Below are 25,210 nucleotides of genomic sequence, written 5' to 3' on the forward strand. Positions count from 1 at the left end.
GCCTGAGTAGACTAATAAATCAGTGTGATCAGTTATTAATCTCAGTGTTACTGAGCTCTGCTAAAGCCTGAGTAGACTGATAAATCAATGTGATGATCAGTTATTGATCTCAGTGTTACTGAGCTCTGCTAAAGCCTGAGTAGACTGATAAATCAATGTGATGATCAGTTATTAATCTCAGTGTTACTGAGCTCTGCTAAAGCCTGAGTAGACTGATAAATCAATATGATGATCAGTTATTGATCTCAGTGTTACTGAGCTCTGCTAAAGCCTGAGTAGACTGATAAATCAATGTGATTAGTCAATTATTAATTTCACCATTACAGTGCAAACCTCTGCTTGGGTGATTGTTGGAGCAGCAGTGAACAGAAGCAAGTAGTGAGAGAGAGAAAAAAAATTCAGAACTTCATTTAAATGATATGTGAATTTTTAATTAAACAGAATCACAGAAAAATTACAGGAAGAATAGTGCGGATCAGTAACAGCGAGGAACAAAAAGGTTTTTTCCAATTTGCCTTTTGAAGAAGTACTCTAAGTATATTTTAAGTGTATTTTGAATACACTAATTTTTATGTATTGAAATGGAATGTGTTGCTGAATACATTTAGGATAGCATATATAGCACTCACCCATCTCTACTTATTCAGAGCATATTGTTCAACACTAAGGGTACATCCAGGTTGATCACATAAAAGCCTCAGTCTGCATTGATTTCTACCTGTGACTTTTGTTCTTTTTGAAATAGATTCCGATTGTAAAAGTGTGTTTTTGTTTAAGGTTCAGATTTAGATTAAAAATTAGTGAACCTCTTGCTTTCAGGTAAAAAAAGAAGAAAATTATTCTCATATTATAAATGAAAGTACATTGTTTGTCACTGTGGATTCATGTGGTTAATACTTGTGCATCAAAATATTCCTTTCTTTCTTTTTATTTATTTATTTAAACATAAAAAGCAATAAATAAATTAATGTATTTAATTAACTTTTAAAATCTCTAATTAAAGATGGTGTTGGAGAGGCAACATCCAGGCCTGAGGATCCTCGGCAAACAAGTTCAGATGGTGAGTGTCGTTCTTACAGTGATTTTTATGTCTCACTCACAGCACAGGAAATGAACGTTATCACGTGCTTCCACAGCAAGTCAGTGTAATAAATTAATGCTGTTCTGCCCTCATAGGGTGGGTGTTCACTCAGTCCAGTGAAGTGAACACCCACCCTAAGTAATAAGTGAAGACAGTAGATCTGTTGAGCAGTCTGAGTTATGCATTACAAAACCATAAAACAGGGTAATTAGGGAGAATAACCCCCCAAAGGAAGATGCTCCCTCTCTTATTTTTAATCCTGATCAAATGATGGGTCCAAATCTAAGTTCAGCATAGTTACTAAATGTTTATGGTCAAATTAATTTTGAAATTCATCTGCATCACTGCATGAGATTTATTCACCTGGAAACTTTTTGGGGTCAGTTGATATAATTTTTTATCATTAATAACAAAGATCTATACATGTATATTAATGTCGTACACTAAAAGTTGTTAAAATGTGTTATTGTGGGGGTTGTAGGGAATCAGTACATTTAGTTTTGAGATAAAAAAAATATCTGAAAACTAAAGTGAAAAAATAAGTGAAAGTAAAAGTGTAAATTTAGACCTTTGGTGTACAGCCCCCCATATGTTAGTTACTAAGACAAAAAAGTGTGTATATGTTTGTATATATATATATATATATATAAATATATAGTAAATATAAATATGGTAGTGATCATTAGCTAGAATTAAGAAACACTTAGTGTCTCACTGGAGATCAGAGTTTGAGTTTTACAGCTCAGAGTATCATCATTACCTGATCTGATCTGTCATAATAATAATTGATAATCATCAATAATTTTTATTTTACATTTTTTACTTGTCACAACTTATTAAAATAAAGTAAATGCATTGAATCATAAATTAATTGAGAATTCAATTTAATTTAAAAATATAATCTTTTTATTGCTATGCCTTGAGTAATAATACAGTTTTAAAAAATGCAAAGGCTAAAAATATATGTAACATCAAGAAACAGACTAATGGATCCAAGCGTGAGCTAAATTATTGAAGCCAAAGAGTAATATAAAAACATCTGAGGCAGTCAAAAACGAGATCCAAAATCAGAAAAAAGCCAGTAGACAAGCAGAAGGTCAGAGAACATGAAAAACACCAAGAACAATAAGTAATAGGGCTTGGAATTGCAGAATATAATCTGTCAAGGCTTTGCAAAGACCCTAGCCAAAATACAAGGTATATATAGAAAAAGTAATGAGGTAACAAGTTTCAGGTGAGCAGTCAGCCATTAAAACTTGGAAGAGGGTGACCTCTGTAGGCGGGGAGGGGAATCTCCAGCCAAGAATGTAACTATGTAAATAAGCATATATATGTTTGTGAAACTGACAAATTGAAGAACTACCCCAGGTAAGGAGGCTTCTTGCACCCATAGTGGGACAAGATGTCTGTTTTAAAGATTAGGTATTCTGTGTGATATAAACAGAATTGCCTGCTATTCCAGTTTATTTCTGTAACTGTGTGCAGGTTTATTGATCATCATCCTGTACATGATAAACTCAGACACACATGATTTAGCTTTACAGGGAATGAACTGTGTTCTTAACGGGGGGTTTTCCCCCATTTCCCCCTCACTGTCACTGCTCTTCAGCTGTGTTTTTGACTTTTTATTGATCCTGTGCTGCCCACACTAGAGTCTCCCACATTTGACTTTATGATTATCAGATCTGAGCACTGATTAACTCTACAAATACTACATTCATCTTTACTTGTTTTATTCCATATTTTACTGAACTCTCATCCAGGATCTACATCTGGTGGTTCCAACTGACTCTAGTAATAATATTCCATATTTACACTGTTTGTTATGTTTGGTATTGGTGAATATCTGTCCCCTGTAACTCAGCTGTGATGTGGCCTTAATGATTCTTTTCCAGGTAAAGAAACCACAGGTAGATCTAACAGGAACATCAATGATAACGCTGATACAGACTCAGGTATTAATGTTCCTTACTAAAACCATTTGTAACACAGGGTGATTCAAAAAGATTCATCTGATTTCAAAATGATTTATTTCACTTGTGAATCATTACAGAACAATGCAGTAAACTGTAAATGGTTTAAATGAGCATAAAGTTTATTATGAAATTTTTCTTTCAGTGTGATTTCGGAGAGCATCCAGTGCTGGTGGGAGTGGCACATAAACAGATTGCTTAATGTACTCCCACAAAAAAGTCACACGGCGTGAGATCTGGTGATGCTGATGACCTTTTTCTTGGAACTGTTAGTACCAACAACAAATGCTCTGAGCTGTTGGAGGTTCTCTATGACCCCTCTTTCAATTGGATTGTGATTGGTTCCTAGGCGCCTCACGGTTGTAAAAATATAGCGCTTCGAAATCGGATTAATCTTTTTGAATCACCCTGTATTTAATATTTCTAATTAACTGTGATGGAAAGTAATAAATTTACTTTTGTTAATGTTACAGTACAGTACATTTTTCCCTGTAACAGTACATTTTGTTGTAGAATTAATTCACAGTGCTTTTACTTAGTTAATTTCTAATAAACTGCTTTTACTTCGGTCATTTATTTTTAATAAACATTACAGTAAATATTGTAGAATAAACATGATTATGATGTTATGAATGTCCTGTGAAATTTACATGTTGGTGTTGCTAACAGAAAAATATCTTTTTGTGAAAATATGACGTTCATGCTTTTTTTCCCCATTGATAGCTGAGTGTCTATCAAGCCACTGGGTCGTGACTCCTAGCGAGTCGCAGAAAGATGTCATACACTCTGTCCTTAAGTGGTACCTTTGTTTTAAGGCTTTTGGTTTGTCACTATTCATTAAGGTTTAAGGAAGATTGACTCCCATTTACAATCTTTTTAGGAAGTCTGGCTGTGGCCTCAGGAAGGTCTCCTTATTCCTCTATTATATAGTTCTATAAAACCTTGTAGAGAAGTCAGGTCACCTGGCTGCAGGGGCTCTACAGCTGGAATTCAGATATGATCAGAAAGGTGTACTGTGGTGCGCCTACATTACTGTCTGTAGCTGCAGACCCTGTGAGTTAATGTAAGCTAATGTACAATGAGCTAATAGGCATAAGGACACAAAATGAGATCACTAAAAATTACTTTATTATTTGAATAATTACCTGTTATTTTGACTCTTAATGAAGTAATCTGATTTTGGACAAAAATTAATTAAACAGTAACAGCCTCTGCACAGCCTCTCAGAGATTCTAAACTACTTTATTGGAAACAGATAAACTAGGAAGCCTCATACAACCATCTAATCATGTAATGCATGTAGTTTTATGTAAACTGTGTTCCTTACACAAATCACAGAAAGGTGTGTAAATGTGCAGAGCGTACTGTGATCAGTCTCAGTGCTCAAAACTTTTTTTCTCACATAATATCATGTTTGGCTTTAATCTTGTTGTACAGATTATTTCCTTTAATGTAGCCAAGCCACCTCAACTTGCCTGTGTTTCAGATTCAGAAAGTATGAACTGACCTGTATGATTTTAACAAGTGCCTCACTCACCTTCTTGCTTTCAGGTTTGGCCAGACATGGTGGGTCAGAAAAAAGGCACTACAGAGAACATTGGTCCCACAATCCTGATGCTGAGGAACAGCAGCCATCGCTGGCTTCTACAGATTAAAGTCCTATATAGAATAATCCCAACCTAATGAAAATTAAAGAATATCATCAATTACTTAAAAAAACAACATTGATGCAATACATTGATAAGTTTATTTTGAATTGCTTAAAATAGCCACCCTGTCAAATATTTTTGCTAATGATCTATTGATAATGCTATTGATGATTTATGTTGCTAGTGATCATGATCACACATGTTTTTTCTGTGCTGTTTTCTGTTTTTGGAGCACTCAGACAGACCACAGATGTCTTCTGTCCCTCACCGATTTTCCTCACCAAGATTTCAACTGAAATAATTCAGAGAGACTATTTACAAAGCCTTGCTGGGTAGATGCCCTTCTTATCTGTGTAATTTGCAATCACATATTAACAGCTGCTATGACTCTTGCTGTTCTAGCAGGCTGCTCTTCAAAGTACCCAAGATTAGTTCAGAATTCGGTAGAAATGCTTTCTGCTATTTTGCACATTGGACATGGCATAACCTTCAGAACATACATCTCTATGATTTTGTCTCCTTGAGTTTAAAGCTGGATAAAAACTGTATAACTAAAGAGTGCAATTGCTACTCCTAAGCTGTTTTTGTGTTTTGTATTATGTATCTGTTGTTCTTCATCTGTTTTGATGATATTCTATTTAAATTGTCCTATGTCTGTTTTGTTGTGATTGATTTTATAATTCCTCTTACTGGAAACTGTGTGCTATCAGGTGTCCCTCAAAAAAGAGATTTTAATCTCAAGGGACTTCCAGGTTAAATAAAGGTTAAATAAAAATAAAATGTAAAAAAAAAAAAATATTATGTTAAAAGTCCCCACCTTAAACTTGATAAGTATAACGGAGGCGAGGAGGCGGGATGCAAGTGTGAGTCCAGAGATTTGTGTTGAGTAGCAGAAATTTGTAGTATAGACAAGTCTGTAATGAAACGAAACCTAACAACAAGATCAAAGAAAACAACATTCACAATGTAAGACAAGACGGCTGAACGAACAGGGGGCTATAAATACACTGAGGGGAAACAAGAAACACATGGAGCTACAGACAGGTGGAGCAGATAACAAGGGGGCAGGACCCGGGAGGAGACACAGGACCCGGGAGGAGGCACAGAGCAAAACAACAACAAAAGCACATGGCACAAGAAAACAAAAGACACATGGCTACAACAGAAGGGAAGAAACAGATGCACTCTGGAACAAGGAGGGAACTGTGACGATAAGGCAGCGTTATTGATATTGTAGGTGATAATTAAAATTGACCTACAGATGCAGTTTAGTAAAGGAAAACTCATTTGTGAACCTGTGTTTAAAGCAAGATTTTATTATATATATACTTGTTTACATTTAAACTAATTTTTATTTAAACCAAGTTACAAAAAAAAAGCAAACTGAAACTTTGCTTGTATTTCATGGCCACTCAGTTCTACCTGATGGAAACTGTTTGCCTTCAGTGTTTTGTGCTTATGATCATTTTAATAGACATCAGCGTCACTAATTAGTGACCTTCTATTAAAAGACTGGTTTACCAAGAGAGACACTGGAGTATTTTCACCTAAAGAGTTAATGAAGCAGAGCCTTGTTAGAAAAATGGTAATAGGACATCAAAGTCATAATTAATCTTTTAGTACTTTCACTTTCAATACTTAAGTACATTTGAAGGCAAATACTTTTGTACTTTTACTCAAGTGGAGATCTAAAGGGAGGAACTTCTACTTTTACTGTAGTAATATTTTACCTTGGGTATCTCTGCTTTAACTCAGGTACATGGTTTGTGTACTTCGTCCACCACTGGTAAATATTGATAAAGATCCGGTTTCTGTATTAACTAGTTTTTCAGGAGTTCTGATCATTCATGACTTCATCATTAACACTGATGTCACTGGTGTTGTATGAATATGGTGTAACACCAGTGACGGTGACTCCAGTGACATTCTGGTTAAAACTGAGGATTTTGTAAATTGGCTGACTCATTGTTGGTCAGATGACCTTGTGCGACTGTTTAAAATGAGTAATAAAATGATATTTTAAATAAAACCAGTCATTAAAGCACAGAACTCCAGTGACACAGTGAAGTTATGAGTTGCCTGATAAACAAAATTATTAATAAATTAATGAAATATAGTGAGCGAGTGTGACTTGCCTTCTCAGGCCTTGAGCTGCTTTCTCACTGATGAGCCTCGACCCAAAGAAGCAGTTTAGTAGAGCTGAAAATACTGTGTTAAAATGTAAAATCAAAATCTCTGTGACAAATGAACTTTTTAAATAATATACATATTTTTGAAATGTAGTAAAACATTAATGAAAAAGTAAACGTGAATCTATTTTATACAAATTCCTCAGTTAAACCTAAAATATTGTTTTATATTAAAAATGTTTTCTCAAATGTTAAAAATTGGTTTTGTGCTGAGTAGCAGTAATGCTAACCAATAAGCACTCAGTAGCAGTAATGCTAACCAATAAGCACTCAGTAGCAGTAATGCTAACCAATCACCACTCAGTAGCAGTAATGCTAACCAATCACCACTCAGTTGCAGTAATGCTAACCAGTCAGCACTCAGTAGCAGTAATGCTAACCAATCAGCACTCAGTAGCAGTAATGCTAACCAAACAGCACTCAGTAGCAGTAATGCTAACCAATCACCACTCAGTAGCAGTAATGCTAACCAATCAGCACTCAGTTGCAGTAATGCTAACCAGTCAGCTCTCAGTAGCAGTAATGCTAACCAAACAGCACTCAGTAGCAGTAATGCTAACCAATCAGCACTCAGTTGCAGTAATGCTAACCAGTCAGCACTCAGTAGCAGTAATGCTAACCAATCAGCACTCAGTAGCAGTAATGCCAATCAATCAGCACTCAGTAGCAGTAATGCCAACCAATCAGCACTCAGTAGCAGTAATGTTAGTGTCCTGCTGCCCAAAACCCGTTTACTGTAGAATAAAGGAAACATACAGGTGAGATTTCTCTGTTTTTTAGTGAAACTCATCCTCTACTGTCTAAAAACTAAAGGAAAGTTCTGAGTGATTAGAAACTATTTAACTTTCGTTTTTAGCTGTTTAGCTCCATTCACTCCCATTCACTGAGGACTCGCTCGCGGGCGCCCTCTGCTGTTCAGCTGTCCTGTTTTTGAGATAAGGGGGAAACAGGAAGTGAGAACTCATAAACCAACTTGGGCGTAAACAGGGGAGCGCCTATTAGATCTGTGTGCTTCTCAACACAGTAAAGAGAAAGTGAGATGATCCGGACCGCCATGCTTTCTTTTTCTTTTTCTTTTTCTGCTTTCTTTTTCTGTGTACGGCGAATCCAACCGTTACGACCGACCACCGTAATGGAGTTTAATCATATTTACTAGTAACTGTCTGGGATAAACAACCTCCCGATGAGCGCCCGAACGCAGTATTAGTCCCTCATCTGCACTGAGGACGAGACAGACACACCGAAGACGACGATGATCCATACAGGTTCAGTTTTAGCGCTGCTGGGTTTGAGTTTTCTTCTGTCTGATGTTGCTGGAGGTGAGTTTTCTCTCTTCACTCTGACTGAAGTTCCTCTCTGTCCTAAAGGCCGTTCAGCTCAGCTCAGTTCAGCTCAGCTCGGTTCAGTTCAGTTTAGTTTGTATTGAAATGTTTGTGGTCATTAAAGGCCTCAACTGGCAAATGTCCAGCTTTGATTAATCACCTAAATAAAGATTCTCCAGAGTACAGAAAGTGAAACACTGTGTGGAGTATAAACAGTAACATATGAACGAACAGCTGAACGGAAATGGAGGCCTTTAACAGAGAAAACGAAACTAATCTGAGGTTTTTGTTTTGGGGCGAGTGAAGTTCAGTAGAGCTGAGAAGGTCTGTAGATTGAGGAATGTGCGCTGCTGTAGAGAGATTAGTTCAGGAAATTCCAGTATGGAGAGGAAATGAAGAGGAAAAGCAGAAACTCGGAGTGTAGACAGTTTGTTCTGTATCTTATTCTGACTCTATACTGTTGAAATCGCCTCTGTTCTGAGTAGATAGTGCTCAGTCTGTCCTCTGCCACTCTCGGTCTATTAGATATCCCAGTTCAGTAAGAGTGCTGTATTCAGTACAGTACTAAGGTCCTCTCGGAGTGTAGAGTATTTGTTCTGTATCTTATTCTGACTCTGAAATCGTCTCTGTTCTGAGTAGATAGTGCTCAGTCTGTCTTCTGCCGCTCTCGGTCTTTAGATATCCCAGTTCATGCTGTGGTACAGTAAACCGTAGGAGTGCAGTATTCAGTACTGTACTGAGGTCCTTTCTGCGTTTCAGTAGTTATTGCGGTTTTCTGTACAGTGTTTTCCCTGCATTTATTTGAGGTTTTATGAAATCTAATTCCATAAAATATACATTAACTAATTATACTGATTATTAAATGTAATTAATATAAACAGTGTGTGCAGTGAATGAGGCTACCATGCGAAAAAAAAGCCTAGTAAAGTGAGGCAGGGGTGTGAAGCTGTGCAGCTGAAAGGGGTCTGCTAAGGTCAGGGGGCGGTCAGATTTAATGTCCAAACCCAGCTTAGATGGTCTTGCCAACCGATTTGATGGAAAAAAGCATATATGACAATGTCTCAGATGCATAGCTGACAAATGACAACAAAGTGATTTTATTACACAAACAGGAATACCGTGAGTGAACTTTATTTATAGAAACGTCTCACCATGGAAACAAATTTTATTATGGAAAATGTCAACTAAAACTAAAATGATCAGCAGTAGAGTTGTGTAAAATACAACCCAACTCCAAAAACAGCCTGAGTAGGATAACAGAAGGAGAAGATATTATATCACGATACCTCAAGACAGTTTCACAACACACAGTGTACATCACAGTATAATTTTTTACTGACTTTTACGAAGTAGTTACAAATTAGTGTGAAGGTACTAATATGCACCTTTTCTCTGGGAAAGAACACTTTAAAACTCATTTAAGGTACTCAGCCGGACCCCAGGACCACTGCTGTACCTTTATTTTAGAGTAGATTTAGATTTTATGTTCACAAAACTGATAGACTGACGTTATTTAACAGCAGGTGTTTCAACAAGAACATCTTCAGTTAGATACAGATGTGAAGGACCAAGTCTTTCAAATTAATTGTCATTTATTTATTTATTATTCATCACATCTGCCCCCCATCTGCACCACTCAAGTGACCAAGTTTGAGTACTGACATCACTGTTCAGATAATTGTTAGACTTCATCAGTGAAAGACGGAGAAAGAACGGCTAAGAATTCAGTAAAACAGGACTGTTTTGCTTGTATTTGTAAGTATGTTATGTTATACTTTGAATGTGTTACCATGGATACGTAGTTAAGGATGTGACTGAGAAGGCTGAGATGGCGCGGCGGTGTTGCTAACTACTGTAGCTCATGTTGGGTCAACAAACAATGAAAATGTATTTCCCTGGCATACTAACATAGACTATGTGGCCATAAGTATGTGGACAGCTGACTCTCACACCTATATAAGCTTTTTGGATGTCCGATTCTAAAACCATGTGCAGTAACATGGAGTTGCGCCCCTTTGCGGCTCTAAGAGCCTCCACTCTTCTGGGAAGCTTTCCACAAGATTTTGGAGTGTATCTGTGGGAATTTGTGTCCATTCAGTCAAAAGAGCATTTGTGAGGTCAAGCACTGATGTTCTGGCTCACAATCGATATTCCTGTTCACCTCACGTTAAGAGAGACTTGAAAGGAATCAGATCTTGATCAGGACATCTGTATTTTATATAATCGAGATAAATTATGATCCAGTTCAGGTGTTATTGGAATATAAAAAGTTAAAAGAATGAAGTTTTATTGTAGACTTAAAGGAATACCTTGATCTAAATTACTGTCGCTGTTTATTGTAGTGAAATCATTGTTTAATATCCAGTCTTTTTATTTCTCCACAGATGAACACTCTCTGTATTATCTCTACACTGTCCAGTCTAAAAGCTCTTCAGACAGAGTCTCTGAGTTCAGTGCAGTGACTCTGCTGGATGACAGACAGATTGACTCCTACAGCAGTACAGACGGGGTCAGGACTCCTAAACAGGACTGGATGAAGGAGATGAAGGAGAGTGAGTGGAAAGAAGGTGCTGATAAACTGAAGTACGATGGACACCAGTTAAACAAGATCCTCGACATACAAATGAAGGACTTCAGACACGATGAGTCAGGTGAGAAAGTACACAGCCGATACACAGCCATTTATAAAACATGGACATTGAGTCTGCCTGGATTAACATATTATTATTATTATTATTATTATTATTATTATTATTATCAATAATAATAATAATAATTAGTTATAGAGCACTTTTCATACTGGTGGCAGCTCAAAGTGCTTTACAGACAGGTGATAATGTTTTACAGCAATAGACAAGACAATGACAGATCAAAGGATTTTATCAGTCAAGCTCAGTTCACACATTAAAGAAACGTTTAAAAATGTATCTCTTGTTCTGTTTTACTGAAGGTGTTTGTAGAAGATCATTATCAACAGATCCAAGATCACATGCTGGAACATAAACAGACAGGCATTCTGTGATATAAGTGGTGCTTTAAGGTCATTTAGAGCTTAAAAACTAATAGCAGACCGTTAAAATCTATCCTGAGCGATACAGGCAGTCAGTGCAGCAGTGAAGCGGGACTGATCTGATCTCTCTGTGTTGTTTTTGTTAGGATGCTGCTGCGCTCTGTATGAGCTGTAAAGGATGTATAGTTTTCTTAGGAAGTCCAGTAAGAAGATCATTACAGTGAACAACTCTGACTGTAAGAAACACATGAAGTTTCTGTGCGTCGCTCTGAGAGAGAAAAGGCTGAAGTTCAGTGATTTTCTCAGATGATAAAAAGCTACTTTAGTGACTGTTTACAGAGCTCAGAGTCTAAGATCACACCCAGGTTTAGAACTGCAGGTTTGGTTTATGAAGTTAAAGAACATAAATCATTTTTCTCTGAGAGAAACTGAACATTTACAAACTCAGTAAACTGAATAACATGGGGGGGGGGTTCTCAGAAGAAACTTGGAGATGTTTAGGTTCTGGTCCAGCAGGGAAAAACACACACACTGTTAGCTCACTCACCTAACAACACTGCTCTCTCTGAGCTAGCCACCACCAAAAACACACATTCTTTCAAAATACAAGTCCTTAGCACGACCTAGAGAACACAGCCCAATGCTATTAGTTATTTTTTTATAACTAAATAGAACATGACATGCTTCACAGGCCTGGATCGTTAAGTTATGGGTTATACCTGGCTACCTTTTTTGAGTGGTCAGTGATTTTTTTTTTTTTTTTATATATATGATCTCACAGCAAGTTAAGTAAAGCCTATTCAGCACCACAATGGCAGCATATTACCCAGTGTTGGCACATCACCACTGTGAGCGCATTTTTTTCCAGATTGAGACAAAACAGTAGCAGAATCACTTCAATCGCATTAATGAGAACACATGTTAACATAAACCCAACAACCAATGAAACATTTCCCTATAAAGCACACATCCATTCTTGACAAGCAAAACACGAACCCCAATGAAGACGACATACATAACCATTAGATGAAAAACACACAAAGATAGAAGCAGCAAACTGTGAAGCTGCTTAGCTAAAGTTACTGCCACGGTATAAGAACCTGAAAGCTTGAGTGAGATAATGAAGAATAGTGTAATGGTTACTAAGCAGTGATTGGAGGTGAAACATATACTGAAAGACGTCAACAAACCACAGGCCATTCAAAAGCTTCACTGACAGAGCTGTGGACTGGGGTGTGTGTTTAATAAAGTTTGTAACGGATTACGTTTTTACTCAGGCTGGCTACAAGGCTACGAGGCTACGAGGCCAAGTCACTTGAACGTTGGCAATGAGGTCTTAAAGGCTTGCAGGGCTGAGCCTTCAAGCGCTGAGGCTAACTGCACTTGAATGCACAGACAGGGCAGCACTGATGTGCACTGAGGAAAGCGTGTCCTGATGTTATAAATCACTACTACCTCGTTTATTTTGGACAATTGTAAAAAATCACTTGTGTCTAATTTATTATTTATTATTATTTATTGTTGTTGCCTCTTAAAGTTTACTCATTTTATTTTAATGCCACTCGTTTCTGTTCCTTCTCTGTTGTTTTCAGTTCACGCTGTAAAGCACTCTGAGCTGCACTTTAAATATATGAAAGGTGCTACATTCTTAAAGTTTATTATTATTAATATGAATATGATCACTTCCTCGCCCTTTGAGTAGAGGGGTTAAAGGTGATGGTTATAAAGATTCCTCTGCTGTCCTGCTCATCACTGACACATCCAAACAGCACCAGAACCCTGATTAGTGTTGCCAGATTGAGTGTAATTATTAAATAGAACAATTTCAGAAACTTGTTGTTTATCATTAGGGCTGTATCTGTTAACCAAGTTACCATGGGAACAGCTTCCAGTGACAGTAACAGCTGATTTACAGCCAGTGTTATAAACATACCTGAGCCGATCAGTAAGAGCTTATTATTGGTGTGTTTAATGAGTGTAATGATAAAGTGATCATGTGATTAATGGAGAAGAGCAGATCACACAGCAGAAACAGCCTCGTATTATTGCTGTTTTTACGTCTGCATTACAGGGTTAATACTGCATATACTGAATTTAACACAGATCAGATCTACAAACACGACTGCTGAGCTGCACTGATTCAACACAGTTGGGGGGGGGCAGTGAAGTACGACCACAACCTTTACTGAACTGACCATATTATGATATTAAAACTCGACTCACACGATATCACTGTGTTTCTCCTGCGAGTTAGGAACTGTCTGAAAATGATTTTATATTATTATCATTGTTCTGCTTTTTATTATTTTTATTATTATTATTATTATTATTATTATTACTATTACTACTATTATTATTAGTCCATGTGTGTATAAACCATTTGTGGAAATAAAAAATAAAAGGTAAATCAAATGAAAACTAAGTGACAGAGACATGATGCTGATCCTTTCTTTGCTCATGTCTGTGAGATTATAGGCGTGTTCTGTAACACAGACAGATAATCTGTATCTGGCTTTGCTCACATGAATCACTCTTTATATTTCAGATGGTCACTCTCTGCAGTGGAGAGTCGGCTGTGAGGGTGAAAAACAATCTGACGGCTCAGTTTCAGGTTTAAACTGCATTAATGAATACGGCTACGATGGACAGAGTTTAATCTCCTATAACTGGACCTTGAAGAAATGGTCAGCCTTAGTCAGTCAAGATGGGATAACAGAGGAGTGGAACGCTGGACGCGGTCCAAACGCTGTTTATAATTGTGAAGAGTGTGAGCACTGGCTGAAGATTTATTTACAGTACAACACCACTGAAACCAAACAGAGTGAGTATTTAGAAACTGGCTATGATCAGATTAATAATTTAATTCTTACTTTTAGCAGATTAATAGAGGTAGTAGAGGTGTGATTATTATGTAGGTATTTTACAGACAGGTAAAAAAAACAGGTTGTACTTTTGTGTATTTTTTGTAGTCATGCACACTGAGTGAAGTGGTTAACATGGTATTGAAGGGCAATTCCACTGATTTTTCTAAATTTCTCCATGTATAGATGTAAATAAGGTCATTCAGAGTGTTTTGGTGTGAAATGGTTCAGATGTCTTTACAGTGGTGGTGATAGGAACCAGGCGTCGCCATGACTACAACACAAATATAGACACTTTCTTTACTATCCAGAACCATCAGTGATCCTAGAATCTAGAAGCATTAAACTCTTCAGACGACTGTGAACAGTTCTGACTCTGAGTTTCTCTAGAACAGAGCGTTTCACACCAAACCACTCTGAACGACTCTGTTTACATCCTCACTGTTTAATTATGCAGAAACTCTCTGTATCTATAATTCTACTGTAAGCAGCAAAGCTGCAGAGTTATGACACAAAATTATCACCAGAACTTGAATACATGAACAGTCACACATGTCTGTGTCAGAACATCTCACTGATTCTGAGTAAATGTTTCATTGTGCATTTGTTTTCTCTCCAGCTCGAGTGGATGTTTATATGTTTGTGAAGAAATCTGTAACTGACCTGAAGAAGCTGACCCTGACCTGCCTGGCCACGGGCTTCTACCCCAAAGACGTGGAGATTACACTGAGGAAGTTCACCACTTCACTGCCTGAACATCTACTAACATCTTCAGGAGTCAGACCCAATGATGATGGAACCTACCAGCTGAGGAAGAGTGTGGAGATCCAGGAGGACGATACAGCAGATTATTATTGTTATGTGACTCACAGCTCCCTCGGAGAGCCAGTGATAAAAAAATGGGGTAAGTATATATTATATCCGTGTCGATGTTCTGGCTGATTGTTCGCCAGTTTGAGGAGATTGTAGTGAAGTTATTGCAGTTATTAGTCTTTGTTTAACAGCAGTAAAATGGTAGATGTGCAGAAACCAAAAATCATCAAAAAATACATTTCGTGTGGTAAACGTCTGAACACTTGCTCAGTTTAATGTTACGGATCATCCTAGTCAGAGGTGAAACACATTTCAGACTTGCTGATTTTATTAAAACAAATAATTGAACATTCCATTTTGACTTTACCAATATAATAATAACACTACTGAAGGTTTATCAAATGTTTCAGTAGTGACCGTTTCAGGAATGACAATTTTAACTCATTTTGAGCAGAACACAAAAATGCCAGCCAGTACATGACCAACAAACACAGCTTTGAACAGCTGTTCACACAGAAAATCATCACATTTTTATTAAAACACAAAAAAGAGTTTACTCAAAGGGGAATTACGCTGATGTACACAGAGGGATTCAGAGTGGTTTTATTTACTATCTAGAACCACCAGTGAACCTACACGAGTCTTCTGAGTTTATATGGAATGTTTATGATAGAAAATAGTGGGAAATCTGAAATAGTACATTTTCTTTGGGGACTATTTTGCCTCACAACACATGTGCACATACCTTTGCACCATAAATGGATATTAGAAAATACATTTTAGACCAAATCTTCTCTGAACTATCGTAAAGTGCTGTGTGGTAGCTTGTAGAGGTGTAACGATGCACTCTACTCATGATTCGTTTTGCAATACTAAGTTCACGATTCGATTTTCTCGATTTTAAACACAATTTGAATGAAATGAAAATATTCTATTGTTGCTTCAGCATATATTAAATATCAAAGTGAAAACATTCCTTTTTTCTGAAGATTAACAGTTCAAATAATTTCTACTTTTCTTTTACAAAATATAACAAATTTATATTTAGTTTAAACAAAAAGAAACTTTACTCTCCTGCAATTAAAAGAACTTAGAAGGAAAAATGAAAATTGTGACACTGAATGACACTGTGGGGGCGGCACGGTGGCACAGTGGGTCGTGCTGTCGCCTCACAGCAAGAAGGGCCTGGGTTCGATTCCCGGCCGGGCGACCGGGGTCATCTCTATGTGGAGTCTGCATGTTCTCCCCGTGTCTGCGTGGGTTTCCTCTGGGTACTCCGGTTTCCTCCCACGGTCCAAAAACATGCAGTCAGGCTGATTGGATGTGCTAAATTGCCCCTAGGTGTGAATGTGTATGTCTGTCTGCAACCTGTCCAGGGTGTATCCTGCCTTCTGCCCAATGACAGCTGGGATAGGCTCCAGCACCCCACCGCGACCCAGAAGGATAAGCGGTTTAGATGATGGATGGATGGATGGATGACACTGTGGGGTTCTTTTTGTTGGACAACACAGTGGTGGCTGTTTTCAGAGGTTTCAGAAGTTTCACAATATCGTCAGCATCACTGATGCTGGAGCCGTCCAGAGTATAGATTTCACGGGCATTCACGGTCTATCATTATTGCCAACAAAAAACAGCCTCATGTCATTTGCAATAAAAACACCAACCGAGGCTAAGGACTGTGGCGTATGGGAGCATGATGTATGATGTGCTGGTGTGGGTAAAATCAACTGCACCCTCTGGTGTTCAAAAATGCAATTGCATTGGATGGCATAATAAACCAAACATACTTGTTATCGTCCATCTCCACGATGCACAGTCACATTTTTGCATCGTGATGTATTATATCACGATGTATCATTACACCCCTAGTACCTTGTACAGGCATTAAACACTTCAGACGTCTGGTTCCTATCACCACCACTGTGAACAGTTCTGACTCAGTAAGTTTCTCTAGAACAGAGCGTTTCACCCCAAACCACTCTGAACGACTCTGTTTACATCTTAACTATTTAATAATGCAGATATTTTTAACTGACAGTTCTTAATGTTCCACACTGATTTCCAGACTTTGGGACACATTTACTTCAAAACAATGCGATCTAACTGCTCACCATGTGGCCATGAGGGACAGGGATGCAGCCTCACTTCCTGCTCTAAAATGCAGGGGCGTGGCTAAAATTGGCCTGTGGACCAAAACTGTTTGTGTTTTTAGTGACATAAGTTTTTTATTTGAAAATTAAACTATTGATAAATCTAAATCTTTCAATTTCACTGTAAAAGAAATCAAAAATATTAAAAAAATGTAAAAGATGCAAAACAGATTAAGTATTAAGTGTACATTTAGTGTTTAGAGTTTGGAACTGACACCTCCCAATAGAAAGAACTGTATAAATGATGTTATATTTATTTAGCTTATTACTGTCTCTATTAAAGTATTGGGTTTAAATAGATCATAAGTTTGAACTGATTCTGTAGAATGGTCCATATTTGGAATTACTTCTAAAAAGGCCCCATTTCCTGTATCGATTAGTATTAGGAATCAACATTTTAGTCAGGTTTGATATCATTTGCATTATTTAAAGAACGATGTGTGCTGCTGTTGAAGGTTTTTTCTGAGAGTGTAAACTGAGCTTCAGTTGTTCATCAGCAGTTTTCAGCAGTGCTTCTTATGTGCTATAGCTGCACTCTGTACTGTCAGCTGTGCAGTGTTGAGAGTCTCATCCAGTGTGTGATAGTCTTTAGCTGGCTGCAGTAGTCTTTCTATACTTCTTTAGAACCTCTTAGAACCTCTGACCAAAATGTTACACACAGGCTCTACAGTGCCCTCTGGTGGAGTTATTCAATATGTGAGTGATAGATTGTGAATGATTGTTTATCAGAAATCCTGATGTTATTTTATTTTTTTACACTTTCATGACTGTTACATTTTTTTTAAACTGGACTCATTCTTACTTATGACCTGTTTTCAAAAAGGAGTCAAATATAAACAACATAAATAATCAAACATCAACACTTGAAATAAAATAATAGAGGTGCTGTAGGCTTACAGTAGGTCTTCTGTTAGATTACACTGGATCCTGAGCTCTTATGGTGGAATGGTGGAAGTTCAATAGAGATGCAGCACCCAAACTTAAACAGTCTCTGCCTGTGACCATCACTGGCACAAAACCGGGGAATTTGGAGGTTCATTTGAAGGCATCTGTCTCCTCGGGTTGAAGCTTTTCTAGAACATCAGGGGAATTTCAGTAGCTTAAAGCAGTGAGTTATAAAATAATTGTTCTCTGCAGATGATGGTAGAAGAACATTAGAACATTAGAACATTCTGCTGTCAGCACTTTTAAATTAGTGATTGTTTTTGTCTACAGCATGCAGCGACTGCCAGAATGGTCCAGGAGGGGGAGTGATTGTAGGAGTGATTGTAGGAGTGACATTTGCTCTGGTGTTGATCGGAACAGCTGTTCAGATTTTCTGTTTGTAGACCTGGTGAGTATAGACTGTATAAATACAGGTTCTGTTTACAGTGGAAACATGAACAGTTTTTAAAAACACTGTCATGTACTCTGCCTAGATATGTTCTCCAGAGTTTTACTAGATCAGTGCTGTCACTGATGTTTCCAGCTGTTCTTCAACTCAGTGTGTGACATTAGTTGCAGCTTTAGAGGTGAAATTATCAGAACTGAATCTGATCTCTTACATGTGTGGACAGCAGTGGAAAACTTTATAATAACCAGAACCGTAAAGACCCTCCCTTTAGAATTTCACATCAGCCGGTCAGTTCTTAGAGACGGTGTTCTAACAGTCTCTAGAACCCACAGAGCGGCCCTGCTGTGCGTGCACACGTCATTAGTGTAGAATAGTCACTTAATATTTATAATGTTTTACTGTGTTTCAGTGTTAATTCAGCCTTATTTCAAGCATGTTATTTAGAGCTACAACAATTATTTGATACAATTTGATAATTAAAATATTCAAAAGCTCTTTTTGAATTACAGAGACTTACAGATCGGTAGTGTGAGATGCTTTCTATTTAAATGTGTTAGGATTCTCTACGTCCAGCTGACTCGTATGACCATCTGCAGAGATTCTGCCTGTGACCTTTACTCTTTTTAAACAGATCCAGGTTAAATAACATACATTTTTTAATCTTTAATTCAAGAACGTGAAAGAGAGCAACGTGAGTCTGGAGGTGAGTGTTACTGTTCCCCCTACCTCAGAGAACTGCTGACCTCTTACACTCCCTCTCGCTCTCTCAGGTCTTCTTGTAATAACTTACTTGCTGTCCCAGCACCAGACTTTCCACTTTGGGAGGGAGGTCCTTCAGTGCCATGGCCCCCAAACTCTGGAATTTTCTTCCTCAATCCCTCAGGGACTGCTCTTCTTTCTCCTCCTTCAAATCTGACTTGAAGACTTTTCTCTTTAATCAGCATTTTTCTCCCTCGTCCACTGCTTAGGATTTTTTTTTCTTTTTTTTTTATTATTATTATTTTTTTTTGGTTTGTTTGTTTGCCCATGCTATGTAAAGCGACCTTGGGTTTGTGAAAGGCGCTATATAAATGTAACTTCTTCTTCTTCTTCTTCTTCTTCTTATTATTATTATTATTATGATTACTGTTATTTCACACTTCTGATCATCGTGTTTGGTGATACAGATTCAGTTTGAGGTTCAGTTGTACAGATTCGATTTTTATTTATTTTATTGAGTTCCTAATTTTAATTCTGGCACAAAATCCTTGTATTTCAGTTTATTTATTAATCTAATATGTTCTTCAGGTTCTTACTCACAATTTCAGAAATTTCAGCCACACAGGAAGGTCTTTTAAATTTGGGATACTGAAATTTTAAGCAGCGTTTGTGTGACGTGAACGATGACATCATGCAAAATGATTCACCTTTTTATTTTGATTTTTTTGCTGATTTCATCAAACTGAGCGTTTTGTGACCTGCTGTATTGTGGACGACAGTTTATCATAACTGACACGTTAAACTGCTGATACTGATTTCTCTGCTCTCTCTCCTTCTGAATGAACTTTATGCAAATGAGCTGAGCGGCGACCAATCAGATTGTTGATGAGTTGTGGTAAAGATTGTGTCACACAGTCACACACTGAGGTTCAGCTCTCGAATAGAGAGACAATGGTTAATAAAAACTAATGTATTCACAGCGCTGGACATTATTACATGTTTAAAAACAGGATTCGGCTGCTTTGTTGATCAGAACTGCCCACAGCTCTGACCACACTTCCCTCTTTAACCTCAACCTGGGAGTGTTTTAGTGACGCCCCCAAAGCGGCCAGCAGGTCAGGGAAGTGATTCGGCTCTTAAACAGTGAACGGCTACTGCAGGGGTTGAAAATATATGGATAAAACATAAAAACTCAAACTCTAAAACAAACAAACTGAACTTTACTGCGTTCAGATTCATTTACAGATCAGATCTGTTTTAATTTAAGGAGTTTCAGTTAAAGGATCCTGAAATCTCAGCACACAGCATTTTTACTGTGATTTTCTTCAAATTAATAGAAATATTACAATTCATTGGTTGAATCAGTGCTGTGTGTTCAGTGTATGATCTTCTCCAGACTCTTCTTTACCTGTTTTAATCTGTATTTAACTGAACTCTCCTCCAGGGTCTACAGCTGGTGGTCCTGAGGCTGGATCAGGTAATAATATTCCACATTAACAATATTGATTAATTTAATCTTTGTCATTAATGAATGTCTGTTCAGTGTGACTGTAGCTGATTCTTTATTAGGAAAGAGAATTACTGGAAGATCAAACAGCACTGAAACATCTAACTCTGCTGCTTCATCTGGATAAAATGTGTTTATCTTCTGTGGATTGTAGGGTTTAATGAGACGTAACTGTCTGTAGTGTTTGATGTGTAAAAGTCACTGTGTGAGGATCAGTGAATGAATCTTCATGAATCTTCAGCCCAGTTTAAATTCGGCTGTGTGTCTGATTCCTGTAGAGAAATCTAAACTCAAACAGCACCTCTGTTAAGACAGACAGCTGAGTTCAGCACACGCTGTGGTACAAACCAGTTCAAATGTGTTAGGATTCTCTACGTCCAGCTGACTCATATGAACGTCTGCAGAGATTCTGACTGTGACTTTTACTCTTTATGAAATAGATCCAGTTTGTTAATGTATAGTTTGGTTTTGGATTATAAATACATTGTTACTATTTATTTCATCATCAAACTGTATCTTAAATAGCAATAAGTAGTTGATCACTGCGATTCACGTTGTCAGTAGTTGGGCTTTATAATGTTACTTTCATTATTGTGTCAAAAATATATAAACAAATTATTTCTACAGGAAAAAAATAAATAATTTATTTAATTAATTTAAATAATATACTGTTTTATGTCTAAATCAAGGAGGTGCAGGAGACGTACAAGCTGAGCATCTTCAGATGGTGAGTGTTACTGTCATTTCCCACTCGTGATCATCGTGTTTGGTGATACAGGTTCAGTTTGAGGGTCAGTTTTACAGATTAGATTGTCTTTCTTATCCCCACACTGTGAATTTCTCCTTTCTCCTGGACATTATTCTGTGTTTGAGTGTAAAGACAGAGTTTGGGTGCTTTGTTGATCAGAACTGCCCACAGCTCTGACCACACTTCCCTCTTTAACCTCAGCCTGGGAGTGTTTTAGTGACGCCCCCAAAGCGGTCAGCAGGTCAGGGAAGTGATTCAGCTCTTAAACAGTGAACGGCTACTGCAGGGGTTGAAAATATATGGATAAAATATAAAAACTCAAACTCTAAAACAAACACACTGAACTTTACTGCGTTCAGATTCATTTACAGTTCAGATCTGTTTTAATTTAAGGAGTTTCAGTTTAAGGATCAGCACTGCAAAATACACACAGGCTACAATGAAAATGTGGTCACAACTGAAAAACACACGAAACTATCTGGACGTCACCTACAAGAGTGAGAGCAGCGTGGGCCTGGTTTAGATCTGAAATGAGAGCTAACAAAGATAAACAGATCAGTTATGATGTAAAGCTGGGTTTATTGGTGTCACACTGACATTGTCTTATTTTCATGTTAACTTGTTTCTGGGAGCAGGTGGACGGACAGACAGTGGACACACAGACACTGATTGTAAAGAAGATGTGGACCTTGTTCTGTTCTGTCTCGACTCACTGGACACTGAAATACCAAGATAAGTATCACACAGAGGATCAAACTCTCCAAAGGGCCCCAATTTTGCTTGTTGACTCTCAATGCAAACTGAAACTGTTTAGTATGATTAGCAGTGAAGCTGCTGATGGATTCTCAAGAAAAACACTGTAGCTGAAGGGATGCAGCTCCAGCAGTGACCTCAGAGACATTGGTGGTCACTTTTCTCGAGACAGAGAACTCAAGATTAAACACCCTGCAGATCTTCTGTGAAAGTCACAGGATTATTATAAACTCTTGATAATGTTGAGGAGGAATAAACTGTTTCATGGGGAAATCTGACAGCTGGTCGGATAAACACTCAAAGTCTGAGACTGAAGGATTTCACATGGGAACAGCTGGATGGATGTACAGTGGATTCGAGGCACTGAGTGTCTGAAAAGAAGATGTGGACCTTATTCTGACCTCTCTTGGCCCACTGGACGCTGAAATGCCAGTGTAAGGATGACACAGAAGAGCGTACTTTACAAAAGGCCTCAGTTACGCTTTTTATGACCAGTCAAAACTGTTTGGTATGAGTAGCGATGAAGCCACTGATGGATTTTTAAAAGACACTGTAGCTGAATGGATGCAGCTCCAGCAGTGACTTCAAACACAGAGGAGGATATTATTCTGGAGACAGTCAGAGAACTTAGTGCAGATACGGGGCTAATGCTGCGTTCGGGCGCTCATCAGAAGGTTGTTTATCCCAGATAGTTACTAGTAAATACGATTAAACTCCGTTCTGGTGCTCAATCATAACGGTTAGCTTCGCCCCATATACAGAAAAAGAAAGAAAGAAAGAAAGCAGAAAAAGAAAAAGAAAGCATGGCGGTCCGGAGAATCTTACTTTCTCTTTACTGTGTTAAGAAGCACACAGATCTAATAGAAGCACATCTGGGGTCGTGTTACAGAAACGTCTTACATCTGTAATCTGATCCGTTTGGTCTCCATGACGACGTCAGTAGGGACTGAATTTAGTTCAGTAGCTATTCCAGAATAACAGCTCCTAACTTCATAATCTCATCATGAACTCCAGATAAGAAATCAGCATCACACAGACATCCTAACTAGACTAAACCTCCTAAATCCTGTCCTAACTTTAGGATGAACCCCAAGTGCAGCGTTTTACTGGCTTTATCAGCTGTTCGAGCGCAATGTCCACGTTTTAAACACCACTCGAACGCAGCATAAACTCAGCCTCAGGACGCTGCTGATCCATCAGGAACATTCTGTGGTTCTTTCTCCACAGAGATGATCCACAAATTGGAGACAGAAGCTTCATTTGTGGCTTCAGCAACTGAAAAACGTATAAAATAAGATGACGACAAAGCGACCTAAGGAACCCTCCTGTACTGGATTCAGTGGTTTTGTGGAGTTAATTTTGTGACAAAAGTTGCACATAAATAATAAAATCCACAAGCAAAATATTAAGAATCAGAATGTCAGAAATATGGTGCACATAGAGTTAAATCAAACTTTTACAGAAGATCACTACTCATTTTCACTCATTCTGATATGAATTTATTACTCGTTTTGCCAATTTTTACTTTCGTTTTTTTCTGTTTGTTGATCTCACTGATACATTTTTTTCTTCTGGAATCGTTCTTTTTCTGACACTGAGGGATTCTGGGGTAGAAACAACAAAAGACTGAACAGCCGCCATAAACCCAGAACTCACAGCCAACCAGGACAAGATGACTTGATTCCTTTTGTAGTGATTAAACATTACTGTCCATCCACTGACGGCAGCAGTGACTCATACAGTACGAGGTGTTTTTGACTCTTCACGCAGGTCAGCGCTGCATTGTTTAGGTCAGTGCTGGATTGTTTAGGTCAGCGCTGCGCTGTTTAGGTCAGCACTGCATTGTTTAGGTCAGCGCTGCGTTGTTTAGGTCAGCGCTGCGCTGTTTAGGTCAGCGCTGCGTTGTTTAGGTCAGTGCTGGATTGTTTAGGTCAGCGCTGCGTTGTTTAGGTCAGTGCTGGATTGTTTAGGTCAGCGCTGCGTTGTTTAGGTCAGTGCTGGATTGTTTAGGTCAGCGCTGGATTGTTTAGGTCAGCGCTGGATTGTTTAGGTCAGCGCTGCGTTGTTTAGGTCAGTGCTGGATTGTTTAGGTCAGTGCTGGATTGTTTAGGTCAGCGCTGCGTTGTTTAGGTCAGTGCTGGATTGTTTAGGTCAGCGCTGCGTTGTTTAGGTCAGTGCTGGATTGTTTAGGTCAGCGCTGCGCTGTTTAGGTCAGTGCTGGATTGTTTAGGTCAGCGCTGCGTTGTTTAGGTCAGTGCTGGATTGTTTAGGTCAGCGCTGCGTTGTTTAGGTCAGTGCTGGATTGTTTAGGTCAGCGCTGGATTGTTTAGGTCAGCGCTGCGTTGTTTAGGTCAGTGCTGGATTGTTTAGGTCAGTGCTGGATTGTTTAGGTCAGCGCTGCGTTGTTTAGGTCAGTGCTGGATTGTTTAGGTCAGCGCTGCGTTGTTTAGGTCAGTGCTGGATTGTTTAGGTCAGCGCTGCGTTGTTTAGGTCAGTGCTCCATTGTTTAGGTCAGCGCTGCGTTGTTTAGGTCAGCGCTGCGTTGTTTAGGTCAGCGCTGGATTGTTTAGGTCAGCGCTGCATTGTTTCTCTCGACCCCACAGCACCGCAGGTTCAATGATTTCCTGACCCAACACTCCTGATCAGCTCATGAAGGGCTGATAATCAGTTGATGAGCTGGATCAGGTGTTTTACTGTAAGGAGTGGTTGAAGCCGTGTGGAGCTGCAGGTCTCCAGAAACAGGTTAATAAACTCTGATTTAAACAGCTGTAAAGCTCACTGAGTTAGCACTATAGCAGACACCGCTAGGCTAGTTAGCACCAGCAAAACACAGCTGCAGAAAGCTTTGTTTACCTAATATACTTTAATTCCCAATTTCAAACAGGAACACAGGACCCTGAGTGTTACATTAACAAATATGACAAACATTGCTAAACAGGGTCAGACACGTCAGCACTGCCCTCTGACCAAACTACACAGAGTACGGAGAGCTCCACCATGTTCAGGCAGATCATGGCCCTCAGAGTGGGCTGTTCAGAAGACCTGTCACTCCAAATCAGTTAACCAATAGAGAATGACCTCTTCTCAGACCCGCCCCCTCCTAAAAAGTATACATAAATATA

General features: G+C 38.4%; 1 protein-coding gene across 1 annotated transcript; it reads left to right on the forward strand.

Annotated features, from left to right (window-relative positions):
* Positions 1-7,877: 7,877 nt before the first annotated feature.
* Positions 7,878-18,808, forward strand: LOC118815134 (zinc-alpha-2-glycoprotein-like). Its single transcript, XM_036581073.1, has 5 exons — positions 7,878-8,211; positions 10,599-10,865; positions 13,770-14,045; positions 14,705-14,989; positions 18,264-18,808. The coding sequence occupies exons 1-5, from the start codon at positions 8,145-8,147 to the stop codon at positions 18,374-18,376; spliced, it is 1,008 nt and encodes a 335-aa protein (XP_036436966.1). The 5' UTR covers positions 7,878-8,144; the 3' UTR covers positions 18,377-18,808.
* The last annotated feature ends 6,402 nt before the right edge of the window (positions 18,809-25,210 follow it).

The sequence above is a fragment of the Colossoma macropomum genome, unplaced genomic scaffold, assembly GCF_904425465.1.
Source record: "Colossoma macropomum unplaced genomic scaffold, Colossoma_macropomum, whole genome shotgun sequence".
Taxonomy (NCBI): Eukaryota; Metazoa; Chordata; class Actinopteri; order Characiformes; family Serrasalmidae; genus Colossoma; species Colossoma macropomum.

What these genes read in the sequence shown, in the direction of transcription:
- LOC118815134 (XM_036581073.1), top strand. Translation starts at nt 8,145, where the DNA reads ATGATCCATACAGGTTCAGTTTTAGCGCTGCTGGGTTTGAGTTTTCTT. An exon ending in TCTGTCTGATGTTGCTGGAG is followed by an intron (nt 8,212 to 10,598) that starts GTGAGTTTTCTC and finishes ATTTCTCCACAG; the next exon opens with ATGAACACTCTCTGTATTAT. An exon ending in CTTCAGACACGATGAGTCAG is followed by an intron (nt 10,866 to 13,769) that starts GTGAGAAAGTAC and finishes TTTATATTTCAG; the next exon opens with ATGGTCACTCTCTGCAGTGG.